Source organism: Nomascus leucogenys, chromosome 17 (assembly GCF_006542625.1).
Source record: "Nomascus leucogenys isolate Asia chromosome 17, Asia_NLE_v1, whole genome shotgun sequence".
Classification (NCBI taxonomy): domain Eukaryota; kingdom Metazoa; phylum Chordata; class Mammalia; order Primates; family Hylobatidae; genus Nomascus; species Nomascus leucogenys.
The window spans coordinates 90,493,454-90,514,734 of NC_044397.1; the positions used below are offsets into that span (position 1 = coordinate 90,493,454).

At 55.6% G+C, this 21,281-nt stretch overlaps 2 protein-coding genes and 1 non-coding gene across 3 annotated transcripts in view; all 3 read left to right on the forward strand.

The window, feature by feature from the left end:
- Nucleotides 1-3,143, forward strand: part of EHD2 (EH domain containing 2) — a 28,491-nt gene extending 25,348 nt beyond the window's left edge. Inside the window, exon 6 of the mRNA XM_030796984.1 lies at nucleotides 938-3,143. Coding sequence (XP_030652844.1) covers nucleotides 938-1,489 — 552 coding nt within the window. The 3' untranslated portion in view covers nucleotides 1,490-3,143. The remainder of the gene's footprint in view (nucleotides 1-937) is intronic.
- Nucleotides 3,144-5,749: 2,606 nt separating this feature from the next.
- NOP53 (NOP53 ribosome biogenesis factor) lies at nucleotides 5,750-16,805 on the forward strand. Its single transcript, XM_003277626.4, has 13 exons — nucleotides 5,750-6,058; nucleotides 7,139-7,203; nucleotides 9,935-10,043; nucleotides 10,669-10,868; nucleotides 11,272-11,342; nucleotides 12,274-12,369; nucleotides 14,313-14,417; nucleotides 14,495-14,677; nucleotides 15,125-15,300; nucleotides 15,521-15,587; nucleotides 16,288-16,364; nucleotides 16,449-16,505; nucleotides 16,746-16,805. The coding sequence occupies exons 1-13, from the start codon at nucleotides 5,835-5,837 to the stop codon at nucleotides 16,750-16,752; spliced, it is 1,437 nt and encodes a 478-aa protein (XP_003277674.2). The 5' UTR covers nucleotides 5,750-5,834; the 3' UTR covers nucleotides 16,753-16,805.
- LOC115831066 lies at nucleotides 15,618-15,726 on the forward strand. The gene has a single exon (XR_004026613.1). It is a non-coding gene; the product is annotated as a small nucleolar RNA SNORD23 (small nucleolar RNA).
- Nucleotides 16,806-21,281: the final 4,476 nt, after the last annotated feature.

The following is a 21,281-nucleotide window of genomic DNA, read 5'->3' on the forward strand; positions in this document are numbered from 1 at the left end:
AATATTGAAGTCTTTCTCTGCTAGCTGGCAAAGGGCCGCTGCTCCCACTCATCAGAGGGTCCCCAGCCTCCCCACCCTCCAGTAATTCTGGGGCACAGGAGAAAGCCTCTGGGACCTTGTTGTCCAAGTATCTTCTCAGTGGTGGGTGCCCAAGCAGAACAGGTTGTTCAGATGTTCAAATACTTCTGCATGTGTCAGTAAAGAGCTGCCACCCTGGCTGGGTGCAGTGGCTCACACCTGCAATCCTAGCACTTTGGGAGGTTGAAGTGGGAGGATGGCTTGAGCCCAGGAGTTTGAGACCAGCCTGGGCAACATAGCAAGACCCCTGTCTCTACAAATAAAAATGTAGCTGGGTGTGGTGTTGTGTGCCTGTGGTCCCAGCTGCTTGGGAGACTGAGGCCAGAGGATCGCTTGAGGCTGGGAGTTGGAAGCTGCAGTAAGCTACGTTGGCGCCACTACACTCTAGCCTTAGTGAAAGAGCGAGACCCTGTCAAAAAACAAAACAAACAAACAAACAAACAAAAACGGCCGGACATGGTGGCTCACGCCTGTAATCCCAGCACTGGGAAGCTGAGGCGGGCGAATCATGAGGTCAGGAGTTCGAGACCAGCCTGGCCAACATGGTGAAACCCCGTCTCTACTAAAAATACAAAAATTAGCTGGGCATGGTGGCGCATGCCTGTAATCCCAGCTACTTGGGAGGCTGAGGCAGGAGAATCGCTTGAAACCGAAAGGCAGACGTTGCAGTGAGCCAAGATCGTGCCATTTGCACTCCAGCCTGGGCAACAAGAGCAAGACTCTGTCTCAAAACAAACAACAAAAAAACCCACAACAGCTGCCCCCTTGAGCTTCTCCAGTGTCCTGGTACCACATTGCAGCCTGAGGGCCTCAGGGATGGCGCCGCTTGAATTCTGGGTGCCCCTCTCCCCCACCACAGGAGGTGCTGATGGCGCACGACTTCACCAAGTTTCACTCGCTGAAGCCGAAGCTGCTGGAGGCGCTGGACGAGATGCTGACACACGACATCGCCAAGCTCATGCCCCTGCTACGGCAGGAAGAGCTGGAGAGCACCGAGGTGGGCGTGCAGGGGGGCGCTTTTGAGGGCACCCACATGGGCCCGTTTGTGGAGCGGGGACCTGACGAGGCCATGGAGGACGGCGAGGAGGGCTCGGATGACGAGGCCGAGTGGGTGGTGACCAAGGACAAGTCCAAATACGACGAGATCTTCTACAACCTGGCGCCTGCCGACGGCAAGCTGAGCGGCTCCAAGGCCAAGACCTGGATGGTGGGGACCAAGCTCCCCAACTCGGTGCTGGGGCGCATCTGGAAGCTCAGCGACGTGGACCGCGACGGCATGCTGGATGATGAGGAGTTCGCGCTGGCCAGCCACCTCATCGAGGCCAAGCTGGAGGGCCACGGGCTGCCCACCAACCTGCCCCGTCGCCTGGTGCCACCCTCCAAGCGACGCCACAAGGGCTCCGCCGAGTGAGCAGGCCCCCCTTCCCATGGCCCTGCTGTGGCTCCCCAGCTCCAGTTGGCTGCATGCACATCCCTGCCCCGGCTCACACATGCCCTGCCTGCCCTCCCTGCCCAGCTGTAAGGACCAGGGATCTCCCTCCCAACTACCGCCAGACACCCCGGTGGAAGCATTTAGAGGAGACCACGGGAGGGACAAGGCTTCTCTGTCCACCCTTTACACTTCCAGCCTCACGTTCACTTAGGCACATCACACAGACACTGGCACGCACAGGCATCCATCCATCTGTCATTCATTCAAATACTTATTGAGCACCTACTATGTGCCCAGCCCTGTTCTAGGCACTGGGCATTACCATAGAGAACAAAATAGACAAATACATCTGCCCTCATGGAAGGTGACATTCCCAGGAGAGGGCATCTACAGTCACACGAACACACATTAATTCCTGGCAGGACCCCAGCCCCTCCCCTGGGTGAGCAGCCCTGTGGTTGAAATGACTAACAGATAAACAGACCCCCTTCTGCTCCGCTTACTCCTGCCCAGCGAGGCAACACCCTCAACCCGCTCCATCACATCCTCAGGTCTCGGGACCATGGGGGGCTCAGAGGGGAGACACACCTACTGCTTCCTCAGATGGGCCCCTCCGCAGCCCCTCCCCTTGCTCGGGGAAAGCCCCCAATTCTGCCCACACCCATTTATTTCCTTCCTTCCTTCCTTCCTTTTTTCCTTCCTTCCTTTTTTTTTTTTTTTTTGTCTTTGCCCCCAATTCTGTCCACACCCATTCCCTCCCTTCCTTTCTTTTCTGTCTTTCTTGTTTTTGATGGAATCTTGCTCTGTCGCGCAGGCTGGAGTGCAGTGGTGAGATCTCAGCTAACTGCAACCTCCACCTCCTGGGTTGAAGTGATTCTCGTGCCTCAGCCTCCTGAGTAGCTGGGACTGCAGGCACGCGCCACCACGCCCAGCTAATTTTTGTATTTGAGTAGAGACGGGGTTTCACCATGTTGGCCAGGCTGGTCTCGAACTCCTCATCTCAGGTGATCTGCTTGCCTCGGCCTCCCAAAGTGCTGGGATTACAGGCATGAGCCACCGTGCCCGGCTTCACACCCATTCCTTTAAAAAGGATCCCGTAGCAGGCAGAAAAGCCCCTTCCATCCTGCTCTTCCGAGACTGTACCCCCTTGTAGGTATTTCCGTCCTCCACCCACGTGTCCCTGGCTGGAAATGCCCAGCCTGCTCCTGGCTCCCTTGAAGCCTCCCCACAGCTGGTGGTCTGGACTTAAGGATTGCTGGGCCACCGCCTCTCTGCCCACCACCATTCCATATTTAAGTGGAACCCCTATGTAGAAAGGCCCCGGGGCTTTATTTTAGTCTCCTTTTCAGGGATGTCGTGGGTGGGGGAGGGGGGTTCTTGGTGCTACAGCCCTCTCCCCACCCCTAAAGGGACCCCGACGCAGTTTGCTGCCTTCACCACGTATTAGTGCTTGACCCTGGGCAGGGGACCCCATGGAAAAGATGGGGAAGAGCAAAATACATGGAGACGACGCCCCCTCCAGGATGCTCACTGGGATTCCCACGCCCACCATTGTCCCCCACCCCGTGGCTGGGAGGGGCCTCTGAATGGAACAGTGTCCCCACAGAGCGAATAAAGCCAAGGCTTCTTCCCATGTGGCAGTCAGGCTGGCTTGGGACAGGGATCGCCCGCCCTCCCCCAGGGAAGGAGAGACCTGGGCAGGATTTGGGGTGGGGGGAGGCCCCCTTCCGTGCTCTCAGGGGCGGGGTGGAGTCCGTGACTCAATGCAGCGAGGCCTGGTGACTCAGGCCTGGGCTGGGGGCCAGAACGGCATATTTTCCGAAGAAAAGTGACTCTGGGGCCCTCCCCCCGGGACATCCCTCCCTCCCACCTCCCGCGGCGGGGGCCTGGGAACCAAGCCCTGGGGCGCGCGCGGGGTGTCTGTGTGTATTCGGGCACAAAGTGCTCTCCCAGCTCCCGCTCTGCCGGCAACGTGCCCTTGCACAACCTGGGTACATAACTCCCGACGCGTAACACCAGGAACACACTGGTTTCTGGTTGGGGAAGTGGTGACCTTGCCCACAAAGGCTGCCAGGAGTGTGCGCGCGCTCACGCCCCGGGGACTCTTGGCTAGAGCTGGGCAGCGCACCGTGCGCGCCGAGTCCCGCGCACTCACACCCAGGCCACACCCACGGCGTCCCGGGACACGCTGGCCGCGCACTCATCCCGCCCACGCGGGCCCAGTTTCGCGGCTCGCGGCGCCCCCTGGCCGACGCTCAGGAAACAGACAGGCTGTGGTCGCCAAAATCCCTGCCCAGGTGATCCGGCGTCAGGTCTCGGGGCTGCGATCCAGGGCCTGTCACCTTTAGGGCCTGTCACCTTTCCAACGCTCTGCGCAAGGATCCAGTTGAGTTTCGCTGTGTGACCATGCGTGTGTCGCCTGCCCTCTCTGTGCCTTTTTCCTTTATGAGTCCAGAGTGGCTTTTATGAGGCCTGGATTCCTTTGATTTGATTGTTTTGTTTTTGAGACAGGGTCTTGCTCTGTCACCCAGGCTGGAGTGCAATGGTGCAATCACAGCTCACCGCACCCTCCAACTCCTGGGCTCAAGCGATCCTCCCACCTCAGCCTCCCGAGTACCTGGGACTACAGGCGCACACCATCACGCCTGGCTAATTTTTAAATTTTTGGCAGACACAGGATCTCACCATGTTGCCCAGGCTGGTCTTGAATTCCTGGGCTCAAGCGATCCTCCTGCATCGGCCTCCCAAAGTGCTGGGATTACAGGCGTGAATCACCACGCCCTGCCATGGATCCCTTTGAATGGCTGCCAGGGCCCAAGAGCCTCTGAGCTTCCTTCCTTATTTGTAAATAGCAAAGATAAGTTGATTCTAAGATGAAGCCTCAGAGGGCAAGGCAGTAACAATAGCTAACACTCAGATACCAGACGCAGCCTTCAGCGCTTTACATATGTTTAATCTTCTGCATGATTTATGAGGCAGATGTACCGTTATCATCATTATTTTACAGATGACGAAACTGAGGCACAGTGAAGTACCCCGCTCAAGATGAATGATTCTGAGTCTGCACTTCCAGGGTCCTAAAAGTGTATGTTTTTTTTTTTTTTTTTGAGACGGAGTCTCGCTCTGTCGCCCAGGCTGGAGTGCAGTGGCGCAATCTCGGCTCACTGCAAGCTCCGCCTCCCGGGTTCACGCCATTCTCCTGCTTCAGCCTCTCCGACTAGCCGGGACTATAGGCACCCGCCACCACGCCCGGCTAATTTTTTGTATTTTTTAGTAGAGACGGGGTTTCACCGTGGTCTCGATCTCCTGACCTCGTGATCCGCCCGCCTCGGCCTCCCAAAGTGCTGGGATTACAAGCGTGAGCCACCGCGCCCGGCCAAAAGTGTATGTTTCTAACATTCCTCTAATGTTCTGTGCTTCCAACTTTGATATTCCGAAAGTTACTTGATTTCTAAGATACTAAGATTGGAACATTTGAGAGGACAAAACTTCTGAGATTGGAATGTGTGTTGTGCAGAATCTACCACTGACGGTTCTGACTTTCTAAGAAAATGAGATTAAAAAATAATCAGGCCGAGCATGGTGGCTCACATCTGTAATCCTAGCACTTTCGGAGGCTGAGGAGGGAGAATCACTTGAGCCCAGGGGTTCAAGACCAGCCTGGACAACATAGTGAGACCTTTGTCTCTTAAAAAAAAAAACACATTAGTTTGGACCGGGAGCGGTGGTGTGAGCCTGTAATCCCACAGCTTTGGGAGGCCTAGGAAGGAGGATCAGTTGAAACCAGATGTTTGAGACCAGCCTGGGCAACATGGGGAGGCTCCATTTCTACAAAAAATAAAAATAAAAAATTAGCCAGGTGTGGTTGCACGCTTCTGTGGTCGCAGCTACTCGGGAGGCTGAGGTAGGCGGATCCCTGAGCTTAGGAGTTGGGAGGCTGCAGTGAGCCATTACCCTTCCACTGCACTCCAGCCTGGGGGCAACAAAGTGAGACCTTGTCTATTAAAGAAAAAAATCAGTTTGAGCAAAGACCCCAGGCGGCCGGGAAAGGTGTTCGCTTAAGGGCGAAAGCTAAGAACCTGCAACCTTCCCGTCTCTCTCCTACCACCCGCCGCCGTTAGGAATCTTCAGATCCCGCTGTAAACAATGGAGGAAGAAAGAGCCATTTATCCTTTACCAAGATGGCAGCCTCCTGGCAACTCCAGTCACTTTACAAATATGGCTGCCACAGGAAGTACGTCACGGAAGAGGGTGGGAAATCTGCGCGCGCACGCTGCAAAGGCGCTTTTTAGGACGCCAGTAGCCGAATTCTTCCTTTGACAAGATGGCGGCAGGAGGCAGTAGCGTTGGTGGGAAGCGCAGCTCGAAAAGAGATGCCGATTCTGGTTTCCTGGGGCTGCGGCCCACTTCAGTGGACCCAGCGCTGAGGCGGCGGCGGCGAGGCCCAAGAAATAAGAAGCGGGGCTGGCGGCGGCTTGCTCAGGAACCGCTGGGGCTGGAGGTTGACCAGTTCCTGGAAGACGTGCGGCTACAGGAGCGCACGAGCGGGTACGGGGGGCGGGACTTCCGGGAGCTGGGACGGTTCCTGCGTCCAGGTGCAAGGCCAGGCGTGCTTGCGTGGACGGGCCGGGGGCCGGGGGCCGGGGGTCGGGAGTCGCCTGTCCCGGAAGCCACCGAGAAAATGGAGAGCATAGGCAGGGGACTCAGCATGGGAAGCTGGAGAGCTTGATACAGTTACCAGATTTAGCAGATAAATATACAGGACGCTCAATTAAATTTGGATTTTAGGTAAACAATGAATAATTTTTAGTGTAAATACGTTCCATGCACTCACCTTAGCTTGCTGCTTCCTAAATATGTGTGTGTGTGTATATATACATATATGTTTTTCAGACGGAGTCTCGCTGTATCGCCCAGGCTGGAGTAGGTGCGATCTCAGCTCACCGCAACCTCCGCCTCCCAGGCTCAAGCGATTCTTCTGCCTCAGCCTCATGAGTAGCTGGGATTACAGGCGGGCGCCACCACGCCCAGCTATTTTTCTTTTCCTTTTTTTTTTTTTTTTTTTTTTGAGACGGAGTCTCTGTAGTCCAGGTTGGAGTGCAGTTGCACGATCTTGGCTCACTGCAACCTCTGCCTCCTGGGTTCAAATGATTCTCCTGCTTCAGCCTTCCAAGTAGCTGGGATTATAGGCATGCACCACCACGTCCGGCTAATTTTTGTATTTTTAGTAGAGACAGTGTTTTGCCATGTTGGCCAGGCTGGTCTTGAACTCCTGACCTCAGGTGAGCCACCCGCCACAGCCTCCTAAAGTGCTAAGATTACAGGTGTGAGCCACCTCACCCGGCCTAATTTTTGTATTTTTAGTAGAGACAGAGTTTGACCATGTTGGCCAGGCTGGTCTTGAACTCCTGACCTCAGGTGAGCCACCCACCTGGGCCTCCCAAAGTGCTGGGATTAGAGGCGTGAGACACTGCGCCCGGCAGTCCTTCCTAAGTACTAAGTTCTGTAAACTGCTGGGCGAGGCCGTGGCGGGACTTGACTAAGCGGAAGAGGAAGGCTGGACCTGCCAGGTTAAATCTCGTTCGTCTCCAACATCTCTGGCTGATGTTCTGTATTTCTGTCCCCCAGTGGCTTGTTGTCAGAGGCCCCAAATGAAAAACTCTTCTTCGTGGACACTGGCTCCAAGGAAAAAGGTGAGGAGAGGCTTTTGTGGTGGGGAATGGCCGTTATACGTTGTTAGCCAGCTTACCATAGCCTCTGAGATCTGTGTTAAGGATGTGGCTTGGGAGGCAAATATCTGCGGAAACAGGTCAACCTTAATACAAACAAGGGGACCTCAAATGGGCAGAAAGCAAGCTGGAGAGAAGGCAGATTTTTCTTTTGAGATGTCAGTGATCTCCATGCACAGATAAGCTGCTGGGAGTCTGCCTTGATGAATAGGTTAGAAACACATTAAAGGATCTCTTTTTAGCTTGCAGAAAAGCAAGTCAAGGACCTGCTTAAACAAATCAGTCCTGCCGGTTGCGGTGGGTTGCAGTGAGCCGAGATCGTGCTGCTGAACCCCAGTCTGGGATTACTGTTATTTTTTTGAGATAGTTTTGCTCTGTCACCCAGGCTGGAGTGCAGTGGTGCGATCTCAGTTCAAGCCATTCTCCTGCCTCAGCCTCCCGAGTAGCTGGGATTACAGGCATGCGCCACCATGCCCGGCTAATTCTGTATTTTTAGTAGAGACAGGGTTTCTCTGTGTTGGTCAGGCTGATCGCGAACTCCTGACCTCAGGTGATCCGCCTGCCTCGGCCTCCCAAAGTGCTGGGATTACAGGCATGAGCCACCATGCCTGGTCAAGCCTGGCTAATTTCTGTATTTTTAGTAGAGATGGGGCTTCATCATGTCAGCTAGGCTGGTCTCAAACTCCAGACCTCAGGTGATCCACCTGCCTTGGCCTCCCAAAGTGCTGGGATTATAGGCGTGAGCTGCCTCGCCCGGCCAAGATGAGCTTTAATAGGAACAAGAGGACCTGCCTTAGTGAGCAGGTAACACACTAGTCTTAACTTGTTTGCCTTAAGTTGCCAGAATGCAGGGTGGGGATCTGCTGAAACAAGATGAGGAGTGAGGGAGGGATTGCTCTAATGAGTAGTAATGTTTGCTTCAATACATAGAAAAACAAACTAAGAACAGATGATTTGCTCTAATGAATGGCCTGGAAGCAAGCGAAGGGGTCTGCTTTAATGAGCAAGAGGGGGAGCTTGTGTGAGATCAAAGGGTCTGTTTTAATGAAAACGAGAGGACCTGGTTCAGTGACCAGATAGAGTGGAAGGAGCTGCCTTGAGGTACAGGAGACTTCCAATAGGCAGGTGAAAAGTGGTTATTAGAGTCTGGTGCAGTGGCCTACACGGAGGCCAAGGCGGGGCGGGTCGGTCACTTGAGGTCAGGAGTTGGAGACCAGCCTGGGCAGCATGGCGAAACCCTGTCTCTACTAAAAATACAAAAACTAGCTGGACGTCGTGGTACACGCATGTAATCCCAGCTACTGAGAAGCGCTTAAACCCGGGAGGCGGAGGTTGCAATGCGCCAAGATCATACCACTGCACTCCAGCCTGGGCGACAGAGCAAGACTGTGTCTCAAGCTGGGCGTAGTGGCTCATGCCTGTAATCCCAGCACTTTGGGAGGCTGACGCAGGTGGATCACCTGAGGTCGGGAGTTTGAGACCAGCCTGACCAACATGGAGAAACCCCATCTTTACTGAAAATACAAAATTAGCCGAGCGTGGTGGTGCATGTCTGTAATCCCAGCTACTCGGGAGGCTGAGGCAGGAGAATTGCTTGAACCTGGGAGGCAGCGGTTGCAGTGAGCCAAGTTGGCACCATTGCACTCCAGCCTGGGCAACAAGACTCTGTCTCAAAAAAAAAAAAAAAGAGGGCAGGTCGTTATTAGAGAAGTCAGCCTTGACCGAAGTGAGTCGATCTGGTGTGTGAGCATAAAGGGTAAGTCATTGACCTGCCTGTAATGAACAGATGGGGAAGTGGTTATTGGCGTGCTTTGGTGAGTGGGAAGCCTCTTTGCGGGGCGGAAGAGAAGCAGTTCATGGGTTCCACTTCAGTAAGAAAACATGGACAAAGATCATAGTGGTTGTAAGCAGTCGCAGGTCAGCCCCTGTGCTTTGTGGGCCTTAAATGATTACATCTTCATAGCAGCCCAGTGAGGGAGGTATCCACATCCTTGTTTTGGGGGCACGGAGGAGCTAAGCCTCTTGTGTGAGGTCCCACAGTCCATGCAAGGGCATAATTCCATTCTAGGGTGTTTTGCTATAGAGTTACTGCTTTTAATTGTTAGGCTTTTGAAGTAAAAACCATAGGTACCTTTGTGGGAGGAAAAAGGCAGTAAAAACCAGAGAACTAGAAGTTATGCTGAGAAGTGGCCGTCCTGGGGCCCAAGTCCAGTTCTGTGGCCCTCCCTGGGCTTCGGTGTCAACTGATCACTTGCTTTCTTTCCTTTTTTTTTTTTTTCCCCTGAGACGAGATCTCACTATGTTGCTCAGGCTGGCCTCAAACTCCTGGGCTCAAGCGATCCTCCCACCTCAGCCTCCCAGAGTGCCGGGATTACAGGCGTGAGCCACCATGCCTGGTCCTCTTCCCTCTTTGTCTGGGAGACCCTCCTATGTGGCTGTGGGCGTCACTCTTCGTGTCCCCAGCATGGGGCCTGCCTCCTGCTGGCCCAGCACTTGGTTGTGGAGGGTCAGGGCTTGGGCACCTTGGGCCCCACCCTTAGGGGCTTCTACCTCCAGGTAGGAGCCTGGGGACCTCCAAGTCTCCTGGGGTGACTTGGGATTCAGGTCTGATGGCTCCCATAGAGGTGAATAGGGTGGGTGGTCTTTGGCAGCGGGTAGGCCTGAGGCCTTGACTTGTTCTCTTTCCCACTCTTAGGGCTGACTAAGAAGAGAACCAAAGTCCAGAAGAAGTCACTGCTTCTCAAGAAACCCCTTCGGGTTGACCTCATCCTCGAGAACACATCCACAGGCCCTGCCCCCAAAGAGTGAGTGTCCCAGCGTCCCTGGGCCCTTCTTTCCCGCCAGACTCTGGTCCTAAAGGGTTTCCGGGGCTGGGGGGTGGTAGGTGAGGGTCATTTGGAGGGTAGGGCGGGGTCAGGTTTGGACTTTGGAGTGCAGATTGGAGGGAGGGAGTCTGGGTGCCCTGGTGCTGGGCCGAGGCAGGTGAGGAGGGGCCTGGACCCGGCTGGGGGCTTTGGGGTTGGAGAGGAGGGGCTGAGTGGGAGGCGTGTTCAGGAGGCGCATTAGGTGGGTCTTGGGGCATGAGTGGGTGACAGGGTGGACAGCTGGCCTTCCCCTGAGATGGGGATATGGAGGAGGAGTAGGATTTCGGGTGATGCTGAGGTTGGTTTTGACATGGTGGTGTGAGGTGCCTGGGGTATGTCCAGGAGGGGGCTGTTGCTTCGTTGAGTCTGGGGCTCAGAGGGGAGGCCTAGGCTGGAGACAGACGTGGAGAGAGGAGTTCTCTGAAGAGGGGGCGGAGCGCCACTGTTTGGAGAGGGGGTGCTGGAGCTGCCTTAATGGTGGGAGGAACCCTGACGGGGAGGAGGCCCGGCTGCCATTCAGGCTGCCACCTCACCTGCTGCGCTTGTGCCACCTCTTCCCGACCAGCGTCCTCGCCCACCAGGTCCCCAACGCCAAGAAGCTCAGGCGGAAGGAGCAGCTATGGGAGAAGCTGGCCAAGCAGGGCGAGCTGCCCCGGGAGGTGCGCAGGGCCCAGGCCCGGCTCCTCAACCCTCCCACAGCCAGGGCCAAGCCGGGGCCCCAGGACACCGTGGAGCGGCCCTTCTACGACCTCTGGGCCTCAGACAGTGAGTGACCCTGCTGTCACCTATGAATGGGGACAGGACTGCCATGTGCAGTTGTGTGTGTGGTGCACCGCACGAGAGTACAGTGTGAAAGGGAGTGCTCTGTGGGTGCTTTGGTGACCTCCCGGAAGAGTCGCGCGTCCTGAAGGGGCGGCCGTTTCCCACTCGTGCTTTTCCTTTCCTGAGTTGTGAGGCTCCTGCCTTCAGCTTTGGTCTCATCCACTTTCTGAACCCATCCAGACACAGTTTTATCCTGGTGATCAAGGCCCCTTGGGGTCTAGAATCAGTCCTTCCCTTGCCTGAGCTTCAGGGTCACCTTTTTGAAATGGGGAGGGATTGGGGGGAGACCTTTGGTGCCTCTTCCATGCTGGGACTGTCTCAGCAGCTCCGCTCGCTGTATCCACAGACCCCCTGGACAGGCCGTTGGTTGGCCAGGATGAGTTTTTCCTGGAGCAGACCAAGAAGAAAGGAGTGAAGGTGAGACGTGTGGGAAGGGCGTCCTGGGTGATGGGAGGGTGAGGAGGGCTGGGAGCTGCTCTGTGTTCCTGCAGTAGAGTGTCAGTCTCGGAGCCCTTCCATCCCAGTGGCCGAGAACTCTGTGCTGGAGCCAGGTGGCTGGGATTCCTGTCCCAGCTCCAGTGCTGACTGATCCTGGGAAGGTGGTCTAACCTTTCTGCGACCTGTATCTTCCTCTAAAACGCAGATGAGGGCCGGGCATGGTGGCTCACGCCTGTAATCCCAGCACTTCGGGAGGCCGAGACAGGTGGATCACCTGAGGTCGGGAGTTTGAGACCAGCCTGGCCAACGTGGTGAAACCCTGTCTCTACTAAAAATACAAAAAAAGTTAGCTGGGCTTGGTGGCACGTGCCTGTAGTCCCAGCTACTAGGGAGGCTGAGGCAGGAGAATCGCTTGAACCAGGGAGGTGGAGGTTGCAGTGAGCCGAGATCATGCCACTGCACTCCAGCCTGGGCAACAAGAGCGAAACTCCGTCTCAAAAAATAAAATAAAATAAAATACAGATGAAATTGTACTTAGATCATGGGCCGGTGGGGAGAATTTAAAGAGGTAGCGCATGAGAAGGTGGAGCCAGTGTTGGCAAGTGGCAGAAGTGTCGCGGGTTTGAGTTTGGATTTGCAGCCTCCTCCTCCTCCCTGAGCTGCTGGACCCCGCGTGTTAGAACCCAGGTGCTCACAATCTCCAGGGCTCAGCCTCGTGGGTAGCAGAGCATAGGCGTCTTTTTTTTCTTTTTCTGAGACGGAGTCTTGCTCTCGAGTCACCTGAATGCCCCTCAAGCTCTTCCCACACCCAACTGCTGGCAAGGCCTGGAGCATCTGCCCCACGACTGTGTCCCAGGTCACCCGCGGCCCCAGCGCACGGCCTTACCCTGCCTCGGCCTTTTCTCCACAGCGGCCATCACGCCTGCACACCAAGCCGTCCCAGGCACCCGCCGTGGAGGTGGCGCCTGCCGGAGCTTCCTACAACCCGTCCTTTGAAGACCACCAGGTACACCGCCCCGTCCAGGCCCCCCTCCTCAGCGGGCTCTGCCTCTCAGTCAGGCCTTCACTAGCGTCCTCCCTGTGCTGGGTGGTGCTGGGATCTCCAGTGACCCAGGCAGCCCTGGGCCTGTCCTCACGGGGCTCACGGTCCAGTGCAAGAGACCTGTTCCCAGACAGTGATGGGCAGAGTGGTTGGGGCTGGGAGCCCAGACGGGGCACCTGGCCCAGCCTGGGGGGTCAGGAAGGGCTCCCAGGAGGAGGGGACGCCTGAGCCGAGGCAGAGGCTGAGGGAGGGGTTTGCAATGGGAGGAGGGGAGTGGGTTTTCCAGGTGGCGGGAACAGCGCTGCAAAGGCACAGAGGTGAGTGAGACCGTGGCATCTTCCAGGAAGCCTGTGGGACAGAGATGCAAAAGGCTGTGGTGACACGGTGGCACACTGGCAGCCAAGTGACAGTTATTCACGGGCGAGGCTACCTCAGCGATGGGAAAGTCTGGCTGGAGCCACTGTGCATTTAGCGGGCATCTGTTGGCACAGATGCTGTGGACAAAGGGGACAAAAACCCCTCCCTTGGCCGGGTGCAGTGCCTCACACCTGTAATCCCAGCACTTTGGGAGGCTGAGGCGGGCAGATCATTTGAGGTCAGCAGTTGGAGACCAGCCTGACCAACATGGTGAAACCCTGTCTCTACTAAATACAGAAAATTAGCAGGGCGTGGCAGCGAGCGCCTGTGGTCCCAACTGGTTGGGAGGCTGAGGTGGGAGCATTGCTTAAGCCCAGGAGGTCCAGGCTGCAGAGCTATGATTGCACCGCGGCACTCCAGCCTGTGTAACAGAGACTCTCAAAAAACAAGCACAACCCTCCCTCCAGGAACACCCCTTCTCATGGGGTCATGTGACTGGAGAGACGCTGAGCTGTTCGCAGTAAATGCAGGATGCTTGCCCTAATCGTGTTAAGCATTCATAAGAAGGAGACAGCTAGCCAGGAACAGAGGCAGCTTCCTCATCTGGTAGAGAAAAGTGTCTGCGGAAAAAAGCAGCAGTGTGCTCACGATTGAAAGCATGAGGGTGCCGCTCACTGCCATCTGTTCCTGGACCAGATATGGGAGGGGGCGTGGAGATCAGACATTCGCTTTTAGATTTGTACAGAACTACTTCGTAGTGATAAAATTCACTTACCATACAGTCAACCTAGTTAGAGTATGTGATTGATTCAGTGGCTTTTAGTGACCATCGTGTAACCATCCCCGCAGTCAATTTTAGAACATTTTCACTGTCCCTAAAGGAAACCTCACATGTCAGCCATCACCTCCCAATTCCCTATCTCGTGTGGTCTTAGGCAGACGCCAGGCTTCCTGTCTCAGGGACTTACCCACCCCAACCAGTTCACATAAATGAAACTGTGGGCTGGGTGTGGTGGCTCACACCTGTAATCCCAGCACTTTGGGATGCTGAGGTGGGTGGACCACTGGAGGTGAGGAGTTTGAGACCAGCCTGACCAACATGGAGAAACCCCCTCTCTACTAAAAATACAAAATTAGCCGGGCGTGGTGGTGTATGCCTGTAATTGCAGCTACTTGGGAGGCTGAGGCAGGAGAATTGCTTGAACCCAGGAGGCGGAGGTTGTGGTGAGCTGAGATCGCGCCATTGCACTCCAGCCTGGGCAACAAGAGTGAAACTCTGTCTCAAAAAAAATAAATAAATAAATAAAAACTATGAAGCATACAGGCCAGACCGCCTTCACAGATGCACAGAGCAGGTGTGAGGGCGAGGGTTTGAGGTGCCCTCTGGCTCTGTGCAGGGTGGGTGTGCTGGTAGATGGGGCGTGGGGAGGAAAGCCTGGGCCAGGGCGGGATCGTGGGCACTGGGTGAGGGACAGATGGGAGGTAAGAGGGTCGAGTCTCAGTGTCCCAGGAGAGGTTCAGGGACCGGCCCTCACTCCCGCCCCTCACAGACCCTGCTCTCAGCGGCCCACGAGGTGGAGTTGCAGCGGCAGAAGGAGGCGGAGAAGCTGGAGCGGCAGCTGGCCCTGCCCGCCACAGAGCAGGCCGCCACCCAGGTGAGCCCTGCACCTGCCCACTCCCTCCCCTCCCCGGGCCTCCTCCCCACCTCTGACACTGCATCCCGCCTCCCCAGGAGTCCACATTCCAGGAGCTGTGCGAGGGTCTGCTGGAGGAGTCGGATGGTGAGGGGGAGCCAGGCCAGGGCGAGGGGCCAGAGGCTGGGGATGCCGAGGTCGGTCCCATGCCTGCCCGCCTGGCCGCCACAGAGAAGAAGACGGAGCAGCAGCGGCGGCGGGAGAAGGCTGTGCGCAGGCTGGTGAGCGCCTGGGCCGGCGGGGCCTGCCTCTGATGCCTCGCCCCCTTCCTTCCTTCCACCCACGGGTTGCCCTGGGTGCTGCGGGCAGCCTGCCCACCCCAAGCCCCGCGTGTGGCGCTTCGGGATCCTCACAGCTGAGACTCATTTCCCAGCCTCTTCCAGGCAGGGCTCTGGGCTGGGGTGGGACAGGGTCCCTGGCGCTTCTGTTTGAGGGGCGGGGTGGGGGGAGGTGTCTGTACCACAGACCAGGGGAGATGGATGACAAAGGGCGCTTCAGCAAACAGCTGCTGGGAAGGCACTGAAGCGGCCGCTGATGTGATGGGGACGGGGTCAGGAAGGGCCTCCGGGGACAGGCAGATTTGTGCAGGGAGAGTTCCCTGTGTAGAGAGAAGGCCTCCCTGGGTGGGCAGCACTTTCCTGGGCCCTGACCCTGCCCTGTCTCCACAGCGGGTGCAGCAGGCTGCGTTGCGGGCCGCCCGGCTCCGGCACCAGGAGCTGTTCCGGCTGCGCGGGATCAAGGCCCAGGTGGCTCTGAGGCTGGCGGAGCTGGCGCGGCGGCGGAGGCAGCGGCAGGCGCGGCGGGAGGCCGAGGCTGACAAGCCCCGAAGGCTGGGGCGGCTCAAGTGAGAACCAGACTGGGGGTTCTGGGAGAGGCTGGGGAGGGGGCCAGGTCCCACTTCCTGACACCTTCCTGCCTTTGTTCAGGAACTGCCCACCCCCCGCACCGGGAGACCACCTCTTCACCCATAAAACCCCACGTTCTCAGAGGCCCCTTCTCCAGCAGGGGGCTTTGGACTGGGCCCTGCGGGGGTGATATTTCTGAACACCCGCCCTGTTCTGCAGGTACCAGGCACCCGACATTGATGTGCAGCTGAGCTCGGAGCTGACAGACTCACTCAGGACCCTGAAGGTGCTCATTGTGTGCCACCGCGGAGCCCCGTGCCCAGTGATGACACCATCCTTGCTCCCCGTGCCCCCAGGGGCTATGGGCGACACCATGGCTACCCCTGGGCTGGGCCAGTGGGGCCAATGCTCAGGGGCTGAGGGCACGGGGTACTGGGATGGGATCCCAGGGTGAGGGGCCAGGCTAGGGTTTGAGTCTGGGACCCTAAGAAGGCCTTTCCTTCCAACTGGTCCCTGTTGCAGTCCCGGTCACCTTGAGGACTAGAGGGACCTTTCTGAAGCTCAGAACCAACCCTGTGCCTCCCCTGCTCAGGACCTGCTGTGGCTCCCCAGTGCCCCTGAGGAAGCCCAGCTCCTCTGTCAGCCACACACTGGGCCGGCCCAGCCGTGGGGCTCCAGCCAGCTGTGCTATGGGTGGACTGCGCCTTCTTCCTCTGACCTGGCCTTTGCGCTTGCTGTCCCCTTTTCTGTGTCGTCACCAGCCCCCTTCCCGTGACTCCTCTAAGCCCAGCTTAGAGATGGCCGTGGGTTGGTGGCTGTCACCCCAACGCTGAGCCCCAGCAGCTGAGGGCCAGGCTGAGTCCCTGGTGCCCACAGGCTGCCCTGGGGAGACTGCATGGGGCTGAGCCCTGCCAGGACCCCGGGGAGAGGTCCAGGCCCCCGGGCTTCTGCCAGGCCCTGCTGAGGCCTCCCTCTCTGTCCCGCAGCCCGAGGGCAACATCCTTCGAGACCGATTTAAGAGCTTCCAGAGGAGGAATATGATCGAGCCTCGAGAGAGAGCCAAGTAAGGGGCGGCCGGGGCTGCTGTGGTGGGGAGGGCATCTGGGATTGGCCCCGGGCACTGATTGCTGCATCGTCCTTGCTCCAGGTTCAAACGCAAGTACAAGGTGAAGCTGGTGGAGAAGCGGGCGTTCCGCGAGATCCAGTGAGTCCACCCGGCTTCGGCGCAAGGAAGGGAGCTCTTCTCCCACCGAGTCCCAGGGCCCCTCCCAGAGTGTGGCCAGTGGCTGAGCCACACCCCCTTGGCCATGCCCAGAAGAGGCCCTGAAACCAGAGTGGGGTTGGGAGGGTCCCCAAAGGGAAACTGAAAGGCAGGGGGTGTCAGGTCGGCAGGGGGTATGGGGCACCCTCTCACCCACCCTCAGCCCCTCTCCTCTGTCCCTAGGTTGTAGCTGCCATCAGATGCCGGAGCCTCGCCCTTCAATAAAAAGTCCCTTCTAGCTAATCAGTGGGCTCCGCGTGTGGCTTGTGTGCCTCTTGCGGGCGGCTGCTCCCAGGTGCAGACTCTGCGTGTCCCCCCGTGGCGCACAAGCATGTAGGTGCCAGAACTCACTCCCAGAGCCTGGTGAGGGCCTAGGGTGTGTCCGAAGGGGTCGTCAGCCGACTGGATCGTGGTCTGTCCAATAGCTGTGAAGTTGGCAGCCCTTCCAAGCCTGGGCAGATCCTAAAAAGCCAACAGGCAGAGGGCGCAGGGCTTATGGCCTGGCCAGAGGTGGGAGGTGAAGCAGAGGGCGCAGGGCTTATGGCCTGGCCGGAGGTGGGAGGTGAAGCAGAGGTGAGGAGGAGGTTCCCCCACTGGATTCCGACTTGGAGAATAGCCCAGTTCCTTCTGCTGCGGGTGACATAGCAGCTCTCGCCACACTGATAGAAGGAGTGGCAGCAGCTGACCTCGGCCAATAGAACACCTGCTATCGGCTTTAAGCAGGTGGAATCACTCATTGAACTCACAGCGGCCCAACCAATGAGGGCTGTACTTATTCCCATTTTAAAGGTGAGGAAACAGGGCTGGGCACAGTGGCTCGCTCCTGTAGTCCCATCACTTTGGGAGGCTGTGGCGGGCAGATGACTTGAGCCCAGGAGTTTGAGACCAGCCTGTGCAACACAGCCAGACCCTATCTCTACCAAAAGTTAGCCGGGTGTGGTGGGATGCAGCTATGGTCGAAGCTACTGGGGAGGCTGAGGTGGGAGGATCACCTGAGCCTGGGAGGTGGAGGCTGCAGTGAGCTGTGATCATGCCATTGCACTGCAGCCTGGGTGACAGAGGGAGACCTGTATCAAAAACTTAAGTAACAAAGGTGAGGAAACTGAGGCACATAAAATGATGTAATTTTCCTCCCTTCTATGCCTATTTTGAAAACGTTTTTAAAATCTTCACAAGAAATGAAGAACTTATTCTCACTGTAAATCATTGTCAAAACGTGTCTGTCACTGTTGACCTTTGCCCTTCAGTCACGTTCACGCCCCTCTTCTGGAGCTGCCTGTCAAGCAGTTACTGCAGTGTGGTGTGAGTGATTATGCTCCCTATGTGATTCTATTAAATTACATAATCGATTAGCCGGGCATGGTGGTGTGCACCTGTAGTCCCAGCTCTTGGGGAGGCTGAGGTAGGAGAATCACTTGAGCCCGGGAGGTGGAGGCTACAGTGAGCTGAGATTGCGCCACTGTATTCTATCCTGGATGACAAAGAGGACCCTGGCTCACCCCCCCCCCCCCCCCAAAAAACTAACGTAAATTTCACACATGTACTTGTGAGGATAGAATTGTTTTTTTTCGGTGTCTTAGGATCACACTGTGTGTGATTCTGCAGCTGGCCGTCAGTGCATCGTGGAGGTAATTCTGCGTCTGTACAGAGCTGCTTCCTTCTGTTTTGTGGCTGCGTGGAATCCCATTACGTGGATGTGCCTTGTGTTTCTTAACCAGGCCAGCGTGGCTCCTCCTAATGAAACTGAAACAATGTCTTTGTCGTCTTTGTCCACGTGCCTTTTTACTTGCTCTGTAGTTAAGTACCTGGAAGTGAGTCTTGGCTGAAGAATACATGTATCTGTAACAGGTCATTTGATAGGTTCAAGCCAGTTGCTCTCCAAACGGGCTGTGCTGATTTTTACTCTCTGGTAGCGTAGGAGGAGCCTGCCTGTTTCTGTGTATCTTTGCTACAGTGCGATCCCACTATTTTTATTTGATTGTGTCTGGTTGCCAGTGAGGTTGGACTTTTTTTTTTTTTTTTTTTTTTGAGGTAGGGTTCCCCAGGCGGGAGTGCAATGGTGCAATCCCAGCTTCCTGGCTCACTGCAGCCTTGACCTCCTGGGCTCAAGTGATCCTCCCACCTCAGCCCCCCCAAGTAGCTGGGATTACAGGCACATGCCACCATGCCTGGCTACTTTTGTATTTTTATTGAAGATGGGGAATCGCCATGCTGCCCAGGCTGGCCTCAAACTCCTGACCTCAAGCGATCCACCCACCTTGGCTTCCCAAAGTGCTGGGACTACAGGCATGAGCCACTGTGCCTGTCTTAAACTTCTCTCCTTATATGATTACTGACCATTCATTCCTATTCCTCTTCTGTGTTGGTACAAACCTTTTGACCATTTTCCTCCTGTGCTGTTTGTCATTTTCTTGTTTATTTGTAGTAGCTATTTATTGTGGATCCACAGTCTGTCATACATGTCACAAACATTTCCCCTAGGCTGCTTTTGACTTTTGACTTTGTATGTGGCGTCTTTTGTCAGGAAGAAGGGTTCAGTGTTAGGTTTTCTGTTGGTCTTTCTCCGTTTTATACTATGGCCTTTAGGAAGGCTTCTCTAGGACAAAATGTTTATAAGAATAGAGCAGGCAGTTTATAAAAGAAATGAGTGAGGCCAGGCATGGTGGCTCATGCCTGTAATCCCAGCACTTTGGGAGGCTGAGGTGGTGGATCACCTGAGGTGAGGAGTTCAAGACCAGCCTGACCAACATGGAGAAACCCCGTCTCTACTAAAAGTACTAAAAAATTAGCCGGGTGTGGTGGCGTGTGCCGGTAGTTCCAGCTACTTGGGAGGCTGAGGCAGGAGAATTGTTTGAACCCGGGAGGCGGAGGTTGCAGTGAGCCGAGATCGTGCCACTGCACTCCAGCCTGGGCGACAGAGTGAGACTCCATCTCAAAAAATAATTACATAAATAAATGAATAAAATAGAAGGGAGAGACTTACCTCAGAACTTCCCACCTCCCCACCACATGCCATAGAACAAGGCTTTAAGGAGCTATTTCTGCTCTTCCTCCTCCCATATTAAATAAAAAGGGGTGTTCTGCAGGTAGGAAAACAGCTTTGTGTGTGTGTGTGTGTGTGTGTGTGTGTGTGTGTGTGTGTGTGTGTTGGGGGCGGCGGGGGGTGGATGTGTGGACAATAGAGCAGTAGGGAGAGGTAAAAATGGGCGTAGTGGCTCATGCCTGTAATCCCAGCACTTTGGGAGGTGGAGGTGGATGGATCACCTGAGGTCAGGAGTTAGAGACCAGCCTGGCCAACATGGCAAAACTTCATCTCTACTAAAAATTACAAAAATTAGCTGGGCGTGGTGGCACGCGCCTGTAGTGCCAGCTACTTGGGAGGCTGAGGCAGGAGAATCACTTGAACCTGGGAGGCGGAGGTTGCAGTGAGCTGAGATCGCGCCACTGCACTCCAGCCTGGACAACAAGAGTGAAACTCCATCTCAGGAAAAAAAAAAAAAAAAAAACGCCATCTGCCAAGGAGGCCAGCCTCTGACCCTGTAACTCTGCTCAGGGGTGACTGAAGGAAACTGCTGGAAATGGGGAGGAAGCTCTTAATGCCTGGAGACGGCGATTGGGGCATCGGGCACATTCCTGGATACCCAGGGGTGAGGGTGGTCACAGCCACTCAAGGACAAACTCTGTGGCTTGGACACTTAGTGTCCTCAGGAAGTCCTTGGTATTTAATTGCCTGGAAAAATGTGTCTGTTCCCGTGTGCAAAATGGGGGATCCACAGCAAAGGCGTTTGTGTGTGTCTGCATGGAAATGGCATTTCACATCCGAATTTTATGTCAAAAGCCTGAAAGTACAGAACTCAGTTGGGCGCAGTGGCTCATGTCTGTAATCTCGTCACTTTGGGAGGCCCAGGCAGGACGATTGCTTGAGGCCAGGAATTGGAGATCACCTTGGGCAACATAGCGATACTCCCTCTCTAGAAAAACACTTTTTAGGCTGGTGCAGTGGCACTTGTAATCCTGGCACTTTGGGAGGTTGAGGTGGGTGGACTGCTTGAGCCCAGGAGTTCAAGACCAGCCTGTCCAACATGGCAAAATCCCGTTGGTTTCTATAAAAGATGGAAAAAATTAGCCAGGCATGGTGGTGCATGCCTGTAGTCCCAGCTACTCAGGAGGCTGAGGTGGGGATGATCACCTGAGCTTTGGAGGTTGAGGTTGCAGGGAGCCAAAATCTGCATTTCAGCCTGGGTGACAATGAGACCCTGTCTCAAAAAAAAAAAAAAAAAAAAAAAAAAAAAAAGTTTTGAATTATTTAGTCATGGTGTTGTGCTCCTGTAGTCTTTGCTACTCAATGAGGCTGAGGCTGGAGCCCAGGAGGCGGAGGCTGCAGTGTAGTATAATGATGCCACTGTGCTCCAGCCTCGGTGACAGCAAGACTAAAACATAAAATACAGAACTCTGGCTAACAGTTTGCAAGCTGAATTTCACTAATGTCTGCAGTTTCCTTTGAAAAATGTAAAACAGGCCGGGCACGGTGGCTCACATCTATAATCCCAGCACTTTGGGAGGCAGGCGAATCACCTGAGAGTCAAGAGTTTGAGACCAGCCTGGCCAACATGGTGAAACCCCATCTCTACTAAAAATAGCAAAAGTTAGCTGGGCGTAGTGGCAGGGCATCTGTAATCTTGGCTACTTGGGAGGCTGAGGCAGGAGAATTACTTGAAC

Excerpts from the sequence above, each read along its gene's own strand:
- NOP53 (XM_003277626.4), top strand. The coding sequence starts at position 5,835 with ATGGCGGCAGGAGGCAGTAGCGTTGGTGGGAAGCGCAGCTCGAAAAGA. Across the intron at positions 7,204-9,934 it reads CACTGGCTCCAAGGAAAAAG|GGCTGACTAAGAAGAGAACC; the intron begins GTGAGGAGAGGC and ends TCCCACTCTTAG. Across the intron at positions 10,869-11,271 it reads CGACCTCTGGGCCTCAGACA|ACCCCCTGGACAGGCCGTTG; the intron begins GTGAGTGACCCT and ends CTGTATCCACAG.